The sequence below is a fragment of the Emys orbicularis genome, chromosome 18 (genome assembly GCF_028017835.1).
Source record: "Emys orbicularis isolate rEmyOrb1 chromosome 18, rEmyOrb1.hap1, whole genome shotgun sequence".
NCBI classification, from domain to species: domain Eukaryota; kingdom Metazoa; phylum Chordata; order Testudines; family Emydidae; genus Emys; species Emys orbicularis.
The window spans coordinates 20338317-20354232 of NC_088700.1; the positions used below are offsets into that span (position 1 = coordinate 20338317).

General features: G+C 42.8%; 1 protein-coding gene across 1 annotated transcript; it reads right to left on the reverse strand.

Annotated features, from left to right (window-relative positions):
- Positions 1-1224: 1224 nt before the first annotated feature.
- LOC135891139 (ficolin-2-like) lies at positions 1225-15330 on the reverse strand. Its single transcript, XM_065418628.1, has 10 exons — positions 15249-15330; positions 13212-13325; positions 11120-11173; positions 10821-10856; positions 9627-9662; positions 8642-8677; positions 7653-7780; positions 6535-6664; positions 6064-6198; positions 1225-1472 (listed from the first exon to the last, which is right to left on the reverse strand). The coding sequence occupies exons 1-10, from the start codon at positions 15328-15330 to the stop codon at positions 1225-1227; spliced, it is 999 nt and encodes a 332-aa protein (XP_065274700.1).
- Positions 15331-15916: the final 586 nt, after the last annotated feature.

The following is a 15916-nucleotide window of genomic DNA, read 5'->3' on the forward strand; positions in this document are numbered from 1 at the left end:
GATGCGGCTTCCAAGGGAAATGATTCACTAGCAGCAGAGGAAAAATTGCATGACAGTGGTAGGAGCTGTGGTGAGGCCTCTGGTAATGGAAGCAGCAGAAGACCGAGCATGGAGCTAAGGGCATGTTTACACTGCAATAAAAGCCTTGTGGCATGACCGCAGCTAGCCTGGGTCAGCCAACCCAGGCTCTCGGGGCTCGAGCTGTGAAGCTATAACATTGCAGCAGAGATGTTTGGACTCAGGCTGGATCCCAGGCTGTGACACCACATAAAGGGGAGAGTCTCAGAGCGCAGGCTCCAGCCCAAGCCTGAATGTCGACACTGCAATTTTATAGCCCTGCAGCTTAAACCCTGTGAGCCTGAGTCAGCTGACCCAGGCGCTGAGACATGGTGCTCTGGGTTTTTTGTCACAGTGTCACCAGACACCAAGAGTTTTCTATGGACAAACAGCTTTTTTTTTAATGAAAATTTTAATAAAATATCATTGACATCATTGTAATGTTTTGTTTGACTGGAAAAATTCACAATATTTTTAATTGAAATTTTTCAGCATTTCTTTTTTTATCAAAAATGTTCTCATGATGACGACAAATGTTTTTTGTATATAGAATGCCAGGACTTTGGTAAATGAGAACATTCAATGACATTTTTGTTAATACATATCAGGGGGAAGGAATTGGGAAAAAATACAAAAAATTAAAAACAAAACCCAAAAAGGTTCATTTTCAACCCTTTGAAATGAAAACAACTTAGAAATTTCATTTTTTCCCCACAAAACTATTTTTGCCTTATTGTTACCAGCTCTAGTCCTAGTGCACTGCAGGGGCTGAGTGTGTAATTTGATGTCTTCCCTTAGTGGCTGGTATACAAAGACAATGGCCCATTACACACAGCTAAAGAGACTTACTTAGCTCAGGTATTAGGGGTTTGCAGTTATTGCGCTGAAGGTGATGGGCTCTAGCCTTACTTATGACTTTGGGTCCATGTGTATTTAACCATTTATTTAGTAGCTTTGCAGAGATTTACCCATTCCATGACTGACTAATGAGCCCATATTTCTACTTTCTGTTACATAAATGGCTGCACTTCTCATTGGGTGAGCAGAAAAACAGAACATGAAAGACACAGAAAACATTGTGCTATAAAAAGAATTCATCTCAGCACATCTCCAGATACTTGCTGTATAAGAGTTAAGTGTAATTACTATAACTGCTTCCCTGATTGGCTACACGGGCCTAAATTTCATCTCTGACACCTTGTAGGAGTACTTTTGCCCTTTGCCTGTCTTCCAGTTCACCCCATCAGCATAGCTTTCATGGGCTCCTCTCAAGTATAATCCGTTCAGGTTGGACCAATGACAATCCTTGTACCACCAGGCTCCTTTAAAGGATGTTGCACAGTTACCTGAATACAGGTCATTGTCAAAGTCTCGGGTTGTAAACGGCATGTTGTTGTGGATGGTTAATGAATCCCCTGTGGAAACAATTGTGTGTACAGTATTTACTACATGTTTTTAGAGTTCAGATCCCACAGCCCAGCCTGGCAGTTCTGCAGTGGGGTTGCTAAATTTCTCCTTTCACCAGGCAATAAAAATCTCCCTGGAATCCAGAAGAGAGACTGCAGTTCTACTTCCTAGAAGAAAGATTTTCCACCAGACCATATTCTGATCTCAGTGACACCACTATAAATGCAGAGTAACTCATTGGAGTCAATGCGCTCAATGTGCTCCTAACACTAACAGTTTACCAGGGAATGGGTTGAGGATTCAGGACCAAAGAATCACAGAGTCACAGAGACGCAGGGCTGGAAGGGACCTCAAGAAGTCATCAAGCCCAGCCCCTTATGCTGAGGGAGGACCAAGTCAACCTAGACCACCCCTGACAGGTGTTTGGCCAATCTGTTTTTAAAAACCGCCATTGGTGGGGATTACACATACTCCCTTGGAAACCTATTCCAGAGCTTAATTATCCTCATAGTTAGAAAGCTTTTCCTATTATCTAACCTAAGTCTCCCTTGTTGCAGATTAAGCACACAACTTCTTAACCCACCACCAGTGGACATGGAGAACAATTGATCATCGTCCTCTTTGTATGAGCCCTTGAGACTGTTATCAGGTCCCCTCTCAGTCTTCTTTTCTCAAGACTAAACATGGGGGGTCACAAGCTGTCAGCCTCCATCCCCAAACCCTGCTTTGCCTCCAGCATTTATAATAGTATTAAATATTAAAAATGTATTTTTAATTTATAAGGAGGGCCGCACTCAGAGGCTTATTGTGTGAAAGGGGTCACCAAAACAAAGGTTTGAGAACAACAGCTTTTTCCTTCCTAAATGAAGCCCTTGGCACTTGTCTTTACTGAATTTCAACTTGTTGAATTCAGGCCAATTTGCCAAGGTCGTTTTGAATTCTAATTCTGTCCTATAAAATGCTCGAAACCTCTCCCAGCTTGGTGTCATCAGCAAATTTTAAAAGAATACTGTCCACTCCATTATCCCAGTAATTAATGAAAAGATTGAATAATATCAGACACAGGACTGACCCCTGCAAGACCCTACTAGATATGGGTTTGGCATGATTTCTTCTTGACAAATCAATGCTGGCTCTTTCTTATAATACTATTTTCCTCTAGGTGCTTACAAAACAATAATTTGTTCCAATATTTTCCCCAGTATTGAAGTTAGGATATCTGGTCTATATTCTCCGGGTTCTCTTTGTTCCCCTTTTTAAGGATAGAGACTATGTTTGTACTTCTCCAGTCCTCTGGTATCTCATTTGCCCTCCAGGTGTTCTCAGAGATAATTACTAATGGTTCCTGGGATGAATTTTTTCAGGCCCCACCGACTGGAGTACATCTAACTTATCTAAATATTCTTTAATGTGTTCTTTCCCTATTCTGGCTTTCATTCATTCCCCCTTATTGCTGATATTGGGTTGAGTATCTGGTCACCATTAACCTTTTTAGTGAAAACTGAACCAAAATAGGCATTAAACACCTCAACCTTCTTGATATCATCAGATATTAGCTCTCCATCCCCACTAAGTAGAGGACTAAGTAGTTATAGTCCCCCATTACTACCAGGTCTGGGTTTTGCCTATTTTTGCTATTTGTTCTAGAAATATCTCATCTTCCTACTCTTCCTGGTTTGGTGGACTATAGTAGACACCCTATTATGAGGTCACCTCTACTTTTTACCACTTTTATCTTTATCCAGAGACTGTCAAAGGGCCTGCCTCTTACCTTGTTCTGGGCCTCAGAACAAGTGTATATATTCTTGGTATATAATGCAACACCTCCTCCTGCCTGTCTCTCCTGAACAAGCTACACCCCTCTATATCAATATTGCTGTAACAATTCTTATCCAACCAAGTCTCTGTGATGCCAGTTAAGGAATAAGAACATAAGAGCGTCCATATTGGGTCAGACCAAAAGTCCATCTAGCCCAGTATTTCAACTTCTGCCAGAGGCCAATGCCAGATGCTCCAGAGGGAATGAACAGAACAGGTAATCATCAAGTGATCCATCCTATGTGTTCTAGCAAACAGAGGCTAGGGACACCATCCCTGCCCCTTTTGGCTAATAGCCATGGATGGACCTATCCTCCATGAACCTATCTAGTTCTCTTTTGAACCCTGTTATAATCTTGGTCTTCAGCATATCTCCTGACAATGTGTTCCATAAGTTGACTACACATTGTGTGAAGAAATACTTTCTTTTGTTTGTTTTAAATCTACTGTCTATTAATTTCATCGGGTGACCCCTAGTTCTTGTGTTATGAGAAGGAATAAATAACATTTCCCTATTTATTTTCTCCACACCAGTCACAATTTTATAGGCCTCTATCATATCTCCCTTTAGCCGTCTCTTTTCCAAGCTGAGAAGTCCCAATCTTTTAAATCTCTCCTCATATGGAAGCTGTTCCATGCCCCTAATCATTTTTGTTGCCCTTTTCTGTACCTTTTCCAATTCCAATATATATATATATTTGAGATGCACACAGTGTTCAGGATGTGGACATACCATGGATTTATATAGAGGCAATATAATATTTTCTGTCTTGTTATCCATCCCTTTCTTAATGACTCCCAATATTCTGTTAGCTTTTTTGACTGCCGCTGCACATTGAATAGAGGTTTTCAGAGAACTATTCACAATGACTCCAAGATCTCTTTCTTGAGTGGTAACAATTAATTTAGATCCCATAATTTTATATGTATAGTTGGGATTATGTTTTCCAATGTGCATTACTTTGCATTTATCAACATTGAATTTCATCTGCCATTTTGTTGCCCAATCACCCAGTTTTGTGATCTGCCTTTGTAACTCTTCGCACTCTGCTTCAGATTTAACTATCTTGAGTAGTTTTGTATCATCTGCAAATTTTGCCACCTCATTCACCCCTTTTTCTAGATCATTTATGAATATGTTGAACAGTACTGGTCTGGGTACAGACATCTGGGGGACACCACTATTTACCTCTCTCCATTTTGAAAACTTAGCATTTATTCCTACTCTTTGTTTCCTATCTTTTAACCAGTTACTTAACCAGGAAAGGACCTTCCCTCTTATCCCATGACAGATTACTTTGCTTAAGAGCCTTTTCTGAGGGTCCTTATCAAAGGCTTTCTGAAAATCTAAGTACACTATGTCCACTGGATCCCTCTTGTCCACATGTTTGTTGACCCCCTCAAAGAATTCTAGTAGATTGGTGAGGCATGATTTCCCTTTACAAAACCATGCTGACTTGTCTGCAACAAATTGTGTTAATCTACGTGTCTGATAATTCTGTTCTTTACTATAGTTTCAATAATTTGCTCTGTACTGAAGTTAGGCTTACCGGCCTGTAATTGCCAGGATCACCTTTGGAGCCCCCTTTTTTTTAAAAAATAGCATCACATTAGCTATCATCCAGTCATCAGGTACAGAATCTCATTTAAATGATAGGTTACATACCACAGTTTGAAATTTCACATTTGAGTTCCTTCAAAACTCTTGGGTGAATACCATCTGGTCCTGGTGACTTATTACTGTTTAATTTAGCAATCTGTTCCAAAAGCTCCTCTAATGACACCTCAGTCTGGGACAGTTCCTCTGATTTGTCACCTAAAAAGAATGGCTGAAGTTTGGGAATCTCCCTCATATCCTCAGCCGTGAAGACCAATGCAAAGAATTCATTTAGTTTCTCCGCAATGGCTTTATCCTCCTTGAGTTCTCCTTTAGAATCAAAATTGTCCAGTGGCCCCACTGGTTGTTTACCAGGCTTCCTGCTTCTGATGTACTTAAAAAAAATTTTGCTGTTACTTTTTGAGTCTTTGGCTAGCTGTTAATAATTAATAATTTAGCTATTGTGCTAATACTTCCAGTTCTTCCTATTTATTCTCCATACTGCTTACCTTTGTGTATAGACATCTAAGATGTTGAGCAGATTTCCCGCTCTTGTTGCTCCTATTACCGTACATATACAACCTCCCGCACCCCCAACATCTAACCCTCTGTTAAGGTGGCCCTTTTTTATTCTTAGCGGTGGACTTTGATCACCTACCCCCTTTGAACCTAATTTAAAGCCCTCCATAACAGCTTGGCAAGGTGATGTGGCGAAGCAATGTGCCTAAGCAATCCTGCAGTGGCCTGCAAAAGACTCTGCATGTCAAAGAATGTTTCTGTCTCTGTGTGTGGGAGTCTGGATGCGTAGTTTGCACAAAATGCACATGTGCACCCACTCAGTGACTTGTAACAATCTGGCTGTGCCTACTTAGGTTAATTCAGATGTTTCTCAAGGGCATTCAGGTTTAATTTAGGAAAACAACAAGCAGTGGTTGTGCCTAACTCTGCTCAGAATTCTGCTTTCAGGCTGCCCTATGCAGGATATCTATATTACACTACATAGCTGGTGTCACTAGAACATGGGTTCCTGCTAAAATAGTTCAATAGCAGAATAACTGATGTTTTCCAAAAGAGATCACTTCCACAGATTACATCACCTTTTGCTTCTGCCATAGAATATTCTGCATCTCGCTTTCCATTTTTTCCATCTGCCACAAAGGGTAAAGGACGAGCTCAGAACCTACCTGCAGTGCCATTAACAAAGGCTCCAAGGATCAGCTTGTATTTCTCAGTCTCCCCTGCAATTTTGAATGATCCAAAGGTAGCAAATTGATACTTGTTGTCAAAATCTCTGAGATCAACACGAAGCTCGTTGGTTCCTTTAGAAAACAATTTGAAAGCAAAATGTTCAGCAATTTCCATCCAGTCTGTAGCATTCCTCATTGCTGTAATGTGGGCGAACCACCCGAGGACCAAATGCTGCTCCATGAATCATGACTGGAGCCAGCCCAGCTACCACAACATTATTGGTTTCAATAGCTTTGTGTGGCAGGACTGGGCTGTAAGGAACAGGAACAGGAAGGGGTGTCTGGAGCTGAAGTGTTACCTCTACTGATGGTACAACTCTATACCCTGTATCCATGGCTAAAGTGTGGGAACAACGCTTGGTGGAGAAGGTTGCTGTAAGGAAAAGAATGCATCAGTGATGTCTTTACCAAGGGATGTTAGCAGGTGGATATTGTCATTCCCCAGCCAGAATTCTGAGAGCCGGCTGCCAAAACCTCTCTTGTACGAATTCCAATCACGGAAAAAATCCACGGAGCCATCCACCCGTCTCTGGAACACCTGCAGGGAAACAGGAGGTTCTTAGCTGGGAAATCCCACATTGTTTTCCATCCTACGTAGAGCAGGAGACCAGAAACTCTGAGACTGTAAATCAGTGGATGAGATTTAACGTGGTCAGATCTATTTCAGCCTCAGGTGACTATCGCAGATGGAGGCTCGTCCCACAGGATCATATTAAATCTTGGCAGCAACAGCACTAGGTTAAAGGATCACATGGTCTGAAATCTACAGCACTGGACTGGCAATCAGGAGGCCTGGGTTCTATACCCAGTTCTGCCACTTGGGAAAGTCACATCCCCTCTGCTTTCTGTGCGGCCCTTTGTCTGCCTTGTCTATGGAGAGTGGGAGCTGTAAAGGACAGGGGCTGTCTCTCAATGGGTGTGTTCAGCACCCAGCGCAATGGGACCCTGATCTTCATCAGATTCTCTAGGCACGACTGGGATATAAATAAGCACAATGATAAATTGGAAGGTTTAAATGTGAGGTACATACAGGGTTCAAACCCCTCATCTCCCTAGAACGCTCTCTCCTCTCATACTCAGGGGCTGCCTGAGCGACAGAGTAGCTGATGCACCAGGACTTTGACCAAGGTGGAATTCTGGTTCCAGAGTCTGGGCAGCTATTGAGGAGGCTGTGAGAGCCGGGCAGAGAATAGCCAGGAGAAGGGAAACCTGATTAACTGTGTCAGACCAGTGACAAATGTCCCCTCAGATGGGGACTTTTTGACTGTAAAGCTCCGGGTTCCCTCCATGGAACCCACTGTGTTCACAACCAAGGTGTCTGGAGACTTTGACAAGGATTAGGAGGATTAGAAGGGCTCAGTGGTTTTGTTCAGCTGACCATGGTGAGCTGACAGCTTCAGAGTTTCCGTCTTCATGCTTTTCTACTAGCTGCAACCCACTGGTTAAGGGCCACCTCCCATTTTTAGGACAGAAAACTGTTGTTCAAGAAAAAATATCCAATGAGCTTCATTATGCTCTGTTCTTACAATCCATCCTCCACCATCTGTGTCCATGTCACACAGCACGGTCATGGCGTTACAGGCATGGGGGTAGATGGTGTACCAGCCGCTCAGGATGTTCCCTCTAGCTAACAGCTCCTTGCAGTTCTTTGCTCCTGGTTAAAAGAGGAATTGAAATGTATAAATTTATACATGAAATGTTTAAATTGGTTGTATAACTCTCCTTGGATTCATGGGCTGCTTTATGTTGCACTGAGGGCTAAATCAATTGCAGAATCAGGTAAATGGAAAACAATCTTTGAACCACCATCTCCTCTCCTTCTGACTGTAGTGTTTGGGAAATGGGTAGTATCCTTTTAAATACTTTGTGAGCCCTGTAGTGGTGCTCTCTATGTTCTATCATTAGAAACCTACCAGAGCAGCAGCGTATGTACCTAGCTAGGCTTTTCATGCTCTCTGTAGTTAGCAAACACAATTATTTAGACTTCACTGTGCTAGTGTGGTTCTTATTAAGTTTGTTTGAAAGAGGAAAAGAGACAACAACTGCCCAACCCCATGTGTTGTGTGTGAGAACAGCTCAACCTGAAGAGAGGATTGGCTCAAAGTATCTTGAAAACTCATAAAAACTGAAATGTGCACGAAGATTTGTACTGGTGGAAGTGCCTGTGCAGCCATTTTGAAATCCCTGGTGAGTCAGAAGGGCTTCTAGTCATCATGTGACTTGGGTGAGCAATCACTGCAAGGGAATATCAAACACTCATAGGAATACTCACATCAAACAGATTGGAAGTGAACCCATTGGCTGAAATGTGTTTTCACAAAAGATTCCCTGGTTAATTGCACAAATAATTCATTTAAAAATACCCAGCCATCTGGCAGGTAAAACAGGAAAAGGGCGAAGTGGTCACATTAGTCATTTTAAAATATTTGTTCATCATTCCTGAGGTTTCAGCCATCACGGCTCCGTTCCCTCGAAGGAATGAGATGATAGTTCTGTGGTTATAAGAAATGCTCACCTTTCTGACACTGTATATCGTCCAGCTCTTCCTCTCCTGGACAGGAAAAGAAACAATGGAAGTGAAATTTGAACCAGAGAACTTTGTATTGTCTTTTAAACTGTGCCAACAGTGAGAGCTGGGATAGCAATGTACTAGAAAAGGCACTGGACAGGTTTGTGCTTGTGCAAAACCAAGTGTTAACGGAATCACACTCATCTCTGATCTGCGCTTCCTGTCTGGGATAAAAAAGATGGCATTCATAACTAGCCAAGACTGTTTTGTAACCCTCTCGTGAGGTTCCCACTTGCAGGGGTATGAATTGGTCCTTAATGGACTAAATTAATCACTGATCAGTAAGTAGAAGCAATGCCCACAAAGTCAGGGGTGTTACACCTGCTTACACTAGCTGTGAATTTGAGTCAATATGTTATAAAAATCCCAAGTGAAATTAGTTAAATAGAAACAGGGGCACTCCTTTAAACGAGCATTTAAACAGGATCCATTTCTTGTAATTCATACTCCCCACCCCCAGTATGTGAGGAGTATAAGGAGGGGTAAGAGAAAGCAGCCTTCTCCAGGATATACATCTGGATCTACAGTTTTCACTTACATGCCAAATATTATCTCTAATACCAAAGGTCATCTGCTTGGAGTTATTGCAGATGTTGCAACTAGGGTGACCATATGTCCCGATTTTATAGGGACAGTACCAATTTTTGGGTCTTTTTCTTATATAGGCTCCTATTACCCCCACCCCCATCCCGATTTTTCACATTTGCTGTCTGGTCACCTTAGTTGCAACACTGTACTGACTACCTGTTTTGTAGACAGAGCTATTTCTCTCTTCCAACATTCCAACACTTACGGGAATATTGGTGAGCTCGATACTATGGGCATGGTAACTATTCAAGAAGGAAGATTCTTAAAGCACTCAAGTTCCAGCTCAGCAGAAATGAAACTGAAGTGATGTGCTCAATATAAAGGAAAGTGCAGAGGGTCTCACCAACTGTTCCAAGAGTTCCCGATGCTCCTTTATCTCCTAAAGAAAGAACTCAGAATAAAATCCTTGTTTTCCATAGAGATCATCTCCATAGTTTGAGCTCTCATTTCAACACCCACTTGGGGATTAATTGTGCAGGGGGCTAGTTCAAGGCCTATGTATCACTTACACTCCACACAATCTGTTAAAGTAGCCCACTAGTGGAACTTAAGTGATATATTTATCTTCTCTTGTCCTCTTCACTGGCTGAATTTCACCCTTAGGATAGGTCAACACTGTAGCTGGGTGCATGCTTCCCAGCTCCTATGTAATGAGCGAAGATGTGTTAGCCTAACACAGTGGTTCTTAAACTATGGTCGGGACCCCAAAGTGGGTCGCAACCCTGTTTTAATGGGGTCACCAGGGATGGTGTTAGTCTTGCTCGGAAGCCCGAGCCCCACCGCCCGGGGCTGAAGCTGATGCCCGAGGGCTTCAGCCCTGGGTGGAGGGGCTCAGGTTACAGGCCCCCCACCCCGGGCGGTGGGGCTCAGGCTTTGGCCCCCCTGCCAAGGGCAGCGAAGCTCTGGCTGGCTCAGGTTTTGGTCACCCCTCCTGGGATCATGTAGTAATATTTGTTGTCAGAAGGAGGTTGCCGGGCAATGAAGTTTAAGAACCACTGGCCTAGTGCGGTTTGATTCCTGGAGTAATTTCCTGTGACTGCCAAGGACCTTGTGATATGTCAGACATTATAATTAGAGCTGTTGAAATGTTTTCAGCTAATATATTATTCACCAAAAAAATTCAGTTTTGTGTCCGAAATAATTCACAAATTCAGCTCACATTTGGCAAACACGTACAGCCAACATAAGCAAACAAAAATAAATCAGCGGAAATTTTCCCACGTAGTCAAAAAGTTTTGCTTTGACATTATTAAAATGTTCCAACTGTTCATTTTGAAACATTTTGTTTAGTCATTTGGCTATTAAACAAAAACAAAAGGAGATTAAAAAAACCCACTCAAAACCTGTTGGCTTGGGTCAAATGACACTTCTTGTTCAACCTGAACCAATTTTTTGGTTCAGCTTTTTCTTTCGGTGAGAAGCCAGAAGGGAAAATTGTACACTGGGATGGGGGGAAATGTGGCTCCCGGTTCTTCTATCACCACGAACAGCACCCTAAAGTGCTCTGCAGTGAGAAGAATCGTCTGAGGTCTCTCACCTTTCACTCCAGTGGGGCCAGCAGGACCTCTTTCTCCTAATTGAACAAAAAATAAGATAGGAAAGACTGATCAGAGATACCGAGATCTTGACAGTGGATCAGAACTGAAGTTCTGTTGCAATAATAAACCCTTTCTTGTCAAATATAGAGTGAAGGGAAGATCTGGTGGTTGTTCGAGCCCAGATATTATAGGAATTGGTGTTTTATAACTAGCTCTAATTGATATTTGATTAAAAACAAATTTCCTGTTCTTAGGTCACATATAGGAAAACACAGTTCTCTGCCCTTTGTTACTTTACCTTTTGGGCCAGCTTTCCCCGCCTTTCCAGGGATCCCCTGAGGTCCCCGTTCCCCTGCAAACACAGAAAACTGACTGAATAGTTTCCAAGGTAGTGTAAATACTGAGTACATAATCCCCGCCCACCACCCCAACCTGGAATTACAATAACCCATCTGTGTCGAAATTCAAATAATGTATCTGCACCTGGCTCGCTGAGTCCCTGATCTCACATCAGGATCCCCTAGCATGGACTCTTGCATGGAGGCCCATTGAAGTCAATGGGACAAGCACATCTTGCTGCCAGGTGAGAACCAAAGCTCAGGGCCGTCCTTACCCATATGCAAAGTACGCAGCTGCATAGGGCACCAGGAAACTTGGGGCACCACATTTCCTGGTGCCCTGCACCGCTGCGTACTGCTCCAGTCCCTGCCCTGCCTCTTCCCCAGGCCCCCCGCCCCTGCCCCGCCTCTTCCCACCCTTGCTCCGCCCCAGCCCTGCCCGCACTCCACCCCTTCCTCAAAGCCCCCGCCCTGCCTCTTCCCACCCCTGCTCCGCCCCAGCCCTGCCCCCACTCCACCCCTTCCCCAAAGCCCCCACCCTGTTCTGCCCCTGCCCTGCCTCTTCCCGCCCCTGAGGACTGCAGCAGGGCCAGGCCTGTACTCGCCGGCGGTGGGAAGTGCAGGGACCCGGCCCCAGCCACGCCGCCAGTGAGTGCTGGGGGGTGGTTCCTCCCTACCCCCCAAGCCAGCCCTCCCCCCATGGAGGCCTGGGGCCAGCCTCCCCCACCCCTGCAGATGTCTCCCCCCCCCCGCGGGGGGGGGGGGCTACGTAGGGCCCCTGAATAGCTAGGGACGGCCCTGCCAAAGCTGGTAAACAACCATTTTCTACATACTGCCTGTGAGGCATGGCTAGAAAGGGTTAAACATCCTGCAAAATAAATAAAGACATGTGGGGAGCTAATGTTTGTGTTTTTGTCTATTTACATATGTATGAGTAGGGTCGACAGCGTAATCAATAGTCCCTGTCCATGCTGTATTCTGATAATTCAGAGGTCAAAACAACATCCTATCAATTCAATGAATTGTAAACATGGGATAGCCCTGAATATGAGATTGGGACATTGGACTATGACCTATGAACTGAATTCTAAAGGAACTCTTTGCAACTACAAAGCTCACCATCTCTGCTGTGAATTGAACTCATGTCTGTATGTACATTGATCTTTTAACCATACTCTCTCTCTTTTGTTTTTTAATACATTTTAGTTTAGTTAATAAGAATTGGCTGTAGTGTGTATTTGGGTAAGATCTGAAACATTCATTAACCTGGGAGGTAATGTGTCTGATCCTTTGGGATTGGTCAAACCTTTTCTTTTCTATGATGAAATACGCTTTACAGAAATTGTCATCATGTTTGACGTGGGTACCTGGATGGAGGCCTGAGGCTCGATCACTTTAAGGGAACTGTGTTGTTGGGACTTCTGAGTAACCAGTGAGGTAATAAAGAAGCTGTTTGATGCTGGCTTGGTGAATCTAGATATTGGAACATCCACCAGCTTTTTGGGGCTTCGCTGCCCCATTCTTTGCAGTTCACCCTAACTGAGTGACCACAGCTGGCTCCCACTAGGACCCCGGTCACACTACTATTAAAAATTCCATGGCTCAAAATAATCATCATTATTTGTTCTTCTCTAGTCCCTCTCAAAGTTCTCAGAGTGCTTTACACAGATCAATGAAATATGCCTCAGATAACCCCTGGAAGGTAAAGGACCATTATAGCCATTATACAGAGGGGGAAATTGAGGCTCAGGGAGAGGAAGTGACTTGCCCAGGATCACACAGTGAGACAGTGACAGAGATGGGGAATGAACTAGAGGACTTGATTGCCAATCTGATGCGCCAAAGAGAATGGACAATATTTCAGACCTTGGTTATTCTGAAGTTCCAATCCATCACGGAAGGACACGGAAGATTTGCCCTATGAGTTGGGCAGAGTTTCCTCATATCAGAGTTTGTGGGGGAATCTCCAAAGTCTGAGCATATCACATAAGTAACTCCCATTTACATCAGCACCATCCATGCCTGATTCCCTTTCAGTGCCTGGGAATGTACCTTTCATTCCTGCAGCTCCTGGTTCTCCTTTGGCTCCTGTGGCACCAGGAAACCCAGGACAGCCTTGGAGAACGGCGAGTTTATCAGAACCGCTGAGTCCCACTATCCTCACCTCTGGGGAAAGAAATGAATCCATAAATAATATGTGTTAGTTTCTCATCATCTGAAACATTCTGCAGAAAACCAAGCAAATGAGACCCTAGATAGTTCCTTAATTTTGTTTTCTCTATTAGTGATAAATGCAACATTTTCTTCAGTTTTATGAATTTGAGAGACAATGCCCTACAATTAAAGGGTTTTGGGGTGATCATTACTCTTTGTTTCTGTTTTAAGTTTTAGTGAAAAGTTAAAAGAAACAGACTTATTACATTTAAGTGATTTTTTAAAAAACATATGAGTTAATTTTGATGTATATACCTCCCTTCCGTGTTTGCAACCCAACCATTGCGGAATTATGCCAGTTCATGAGACCCTCTTAATGAAATTAACTAAAGAGAAACAAACTGTCTGAGTGGTTAAGCACTGGAATAAATTGCCTAGGGAGGTTGTGGAATCTCCATCATTGGGGATTTTTAAGAGCAGATTGGACAAACACCTGTCTGGGATGGTCTAGGTAATACTCAGTCCTGCCATGAGTGCAAGGGACTGGACTAGATGACCTCTCAAGGTCCCTTCCAGTTCTATGATTCTATGAAAAGTTACATTGACTGTTGGTTCTCATTGTGCAAGCAGAATGAAATGCAGAGAAAAAACAAAAAGTTGTCATTCAGTGAAGAAATTGTCCAAAAGCAAATTAATTTTAAAAACAGTTGCTATTACAAACACAGGTAATGGATTTTTAAAAATTGGATTTTTTTATCTTAACAGTGTCCCCCTGTGTTATACACATTATTAGATTTAAAATTATTAACAGGGATATTAGTGGAGAAAAATAGGAACACAGCCGTCAACTCCATTGAGCTCCATTAATGTGGAAATCTTAGAGGCCAACAGAATGAGAAAAAAATTAATATTTCCTGTGACATAGGAACCCTGCCTCCTAATTTGGAACATTTGGGCATAAATCATAGGTAGCGAATGATTTTTTAAATGATCATGAATGTAAGGAAATGAAACTTAAAAGCAGTACTGCTCTGAAATAATACATTAATTTATCCATAAGAGGGTGAATCCTGTATTCATTCCTTTTTCAGCAAAACACCCATTTCCTTCAAAGGTAGTTTGCCTGAATTAGGTCTGTACAAAATTGATTAAATCCTGCATAAGGATCATAGGATTTTATGGTGAACTAAAATTAACCCTCAAATGCAGCTGGATTTTCAATCCAAAATACAGCAGTGAAAGTAAGTATCATTATACAAAGATCTCTATTGTGGATGTCTGCTATTAGATACACAGTACTAGTATTTTTTAAAATGATAACCTTAACTAAGTAACCATGAGTTTTAAAAAGGCTAATCTACTATCAGAGGGTTCCTCTGAGCTTTAAAGGTCGGGTTTAGATTTCCCAGAACGTGTTAATAAGTGGACATTTCACAGCCTGTGGGTTGGTCACTTACTGGGTTAAAAATGCTTTGGTGTCAACATACAATGGTGATGAGAACATTAGATGGAGAGATTCCAGCACCAACGTGGGGGGAGGGGAGGGTGTTAGAAATTTGGAAATGAGTGTGAGGAAGAGCAGGTCAAAAAATGTCAGATTTCAGAAAATTTCAATGAAAAAAAAAAGAGATTTTCACAACATTATTTGCAAAAACTGTGTCCTATTTTTGACCACGTCTCATCTGCGGTGGCCATTTTTGCAATACAGATTAATTTTTACAAAGTAATTTTGGTCAAAGAAGCGGTTCTTTTTATTATTTATATTGCACCATGAGCCTGATAAGCACTTTATAGACCTGTAGGGATGACAAAGATCCCTGAAGATCTTACATGTTGAAGGCAGCTGAATGTAACAGTTCCCAGTTCTCCAGGGTCCAGGTTGGCAAGAACCATAGTATGAAATGCTGTTGTGAGCAGGGATTGTCTTTCACTCACCTGGGCAGGTGTCCTCAGCCTTACAAATTGTTGCTGCTAGCCAGAGTAAAGAGAGGAGGGTTTTCTGGGCAGCCCTTCCCATGGCCGGTGCTGGTCTCTGCAATAGCAGCTCCACCCCGTTTTCTTGCCACCCTCTCTTCTGCTTAACATTTAGGGCTCTGCAATATATGCAATAACCCATACAGAACTAATCCCGCCTCTGCCTTCTCAGCACCGCCTTCCCATACTCCACATTCCAGTGGTTTCAACTGAGATTGCAACATAGACAAAGTTCACAACTGTAGCTGATTTAAATGGCCTTGTAGGACATGTTCAGTATTGGATTAACAGCCATTGCGTCATCCACGCGGCAAGTGCAGTATTGTCCAATGTTGATTATTGAATGGAGCCAGTCTGAATCCTGTCTCACAAAGTTCATGAGAATGTGGCTTCTGAAAGATTAAAATAGGGTGTCAAATAATGAGCCCAATCTGACTTTCTCCATCCCTTCAAGTCTCCTGTCGCCTTCAGTGGGAAACTTTGGGTGAACCAGAGGAGCAGGATTGGGTGAACTTAATATCCAACTGTGTTATTGTTATTTTTGGTATGACGGTAGCCACAGGAGGCCTCATATCAGCTTGGAGCCCCACAGTGCCGAGTGTTGTACAAGCCCATAGTAGATAGATTCC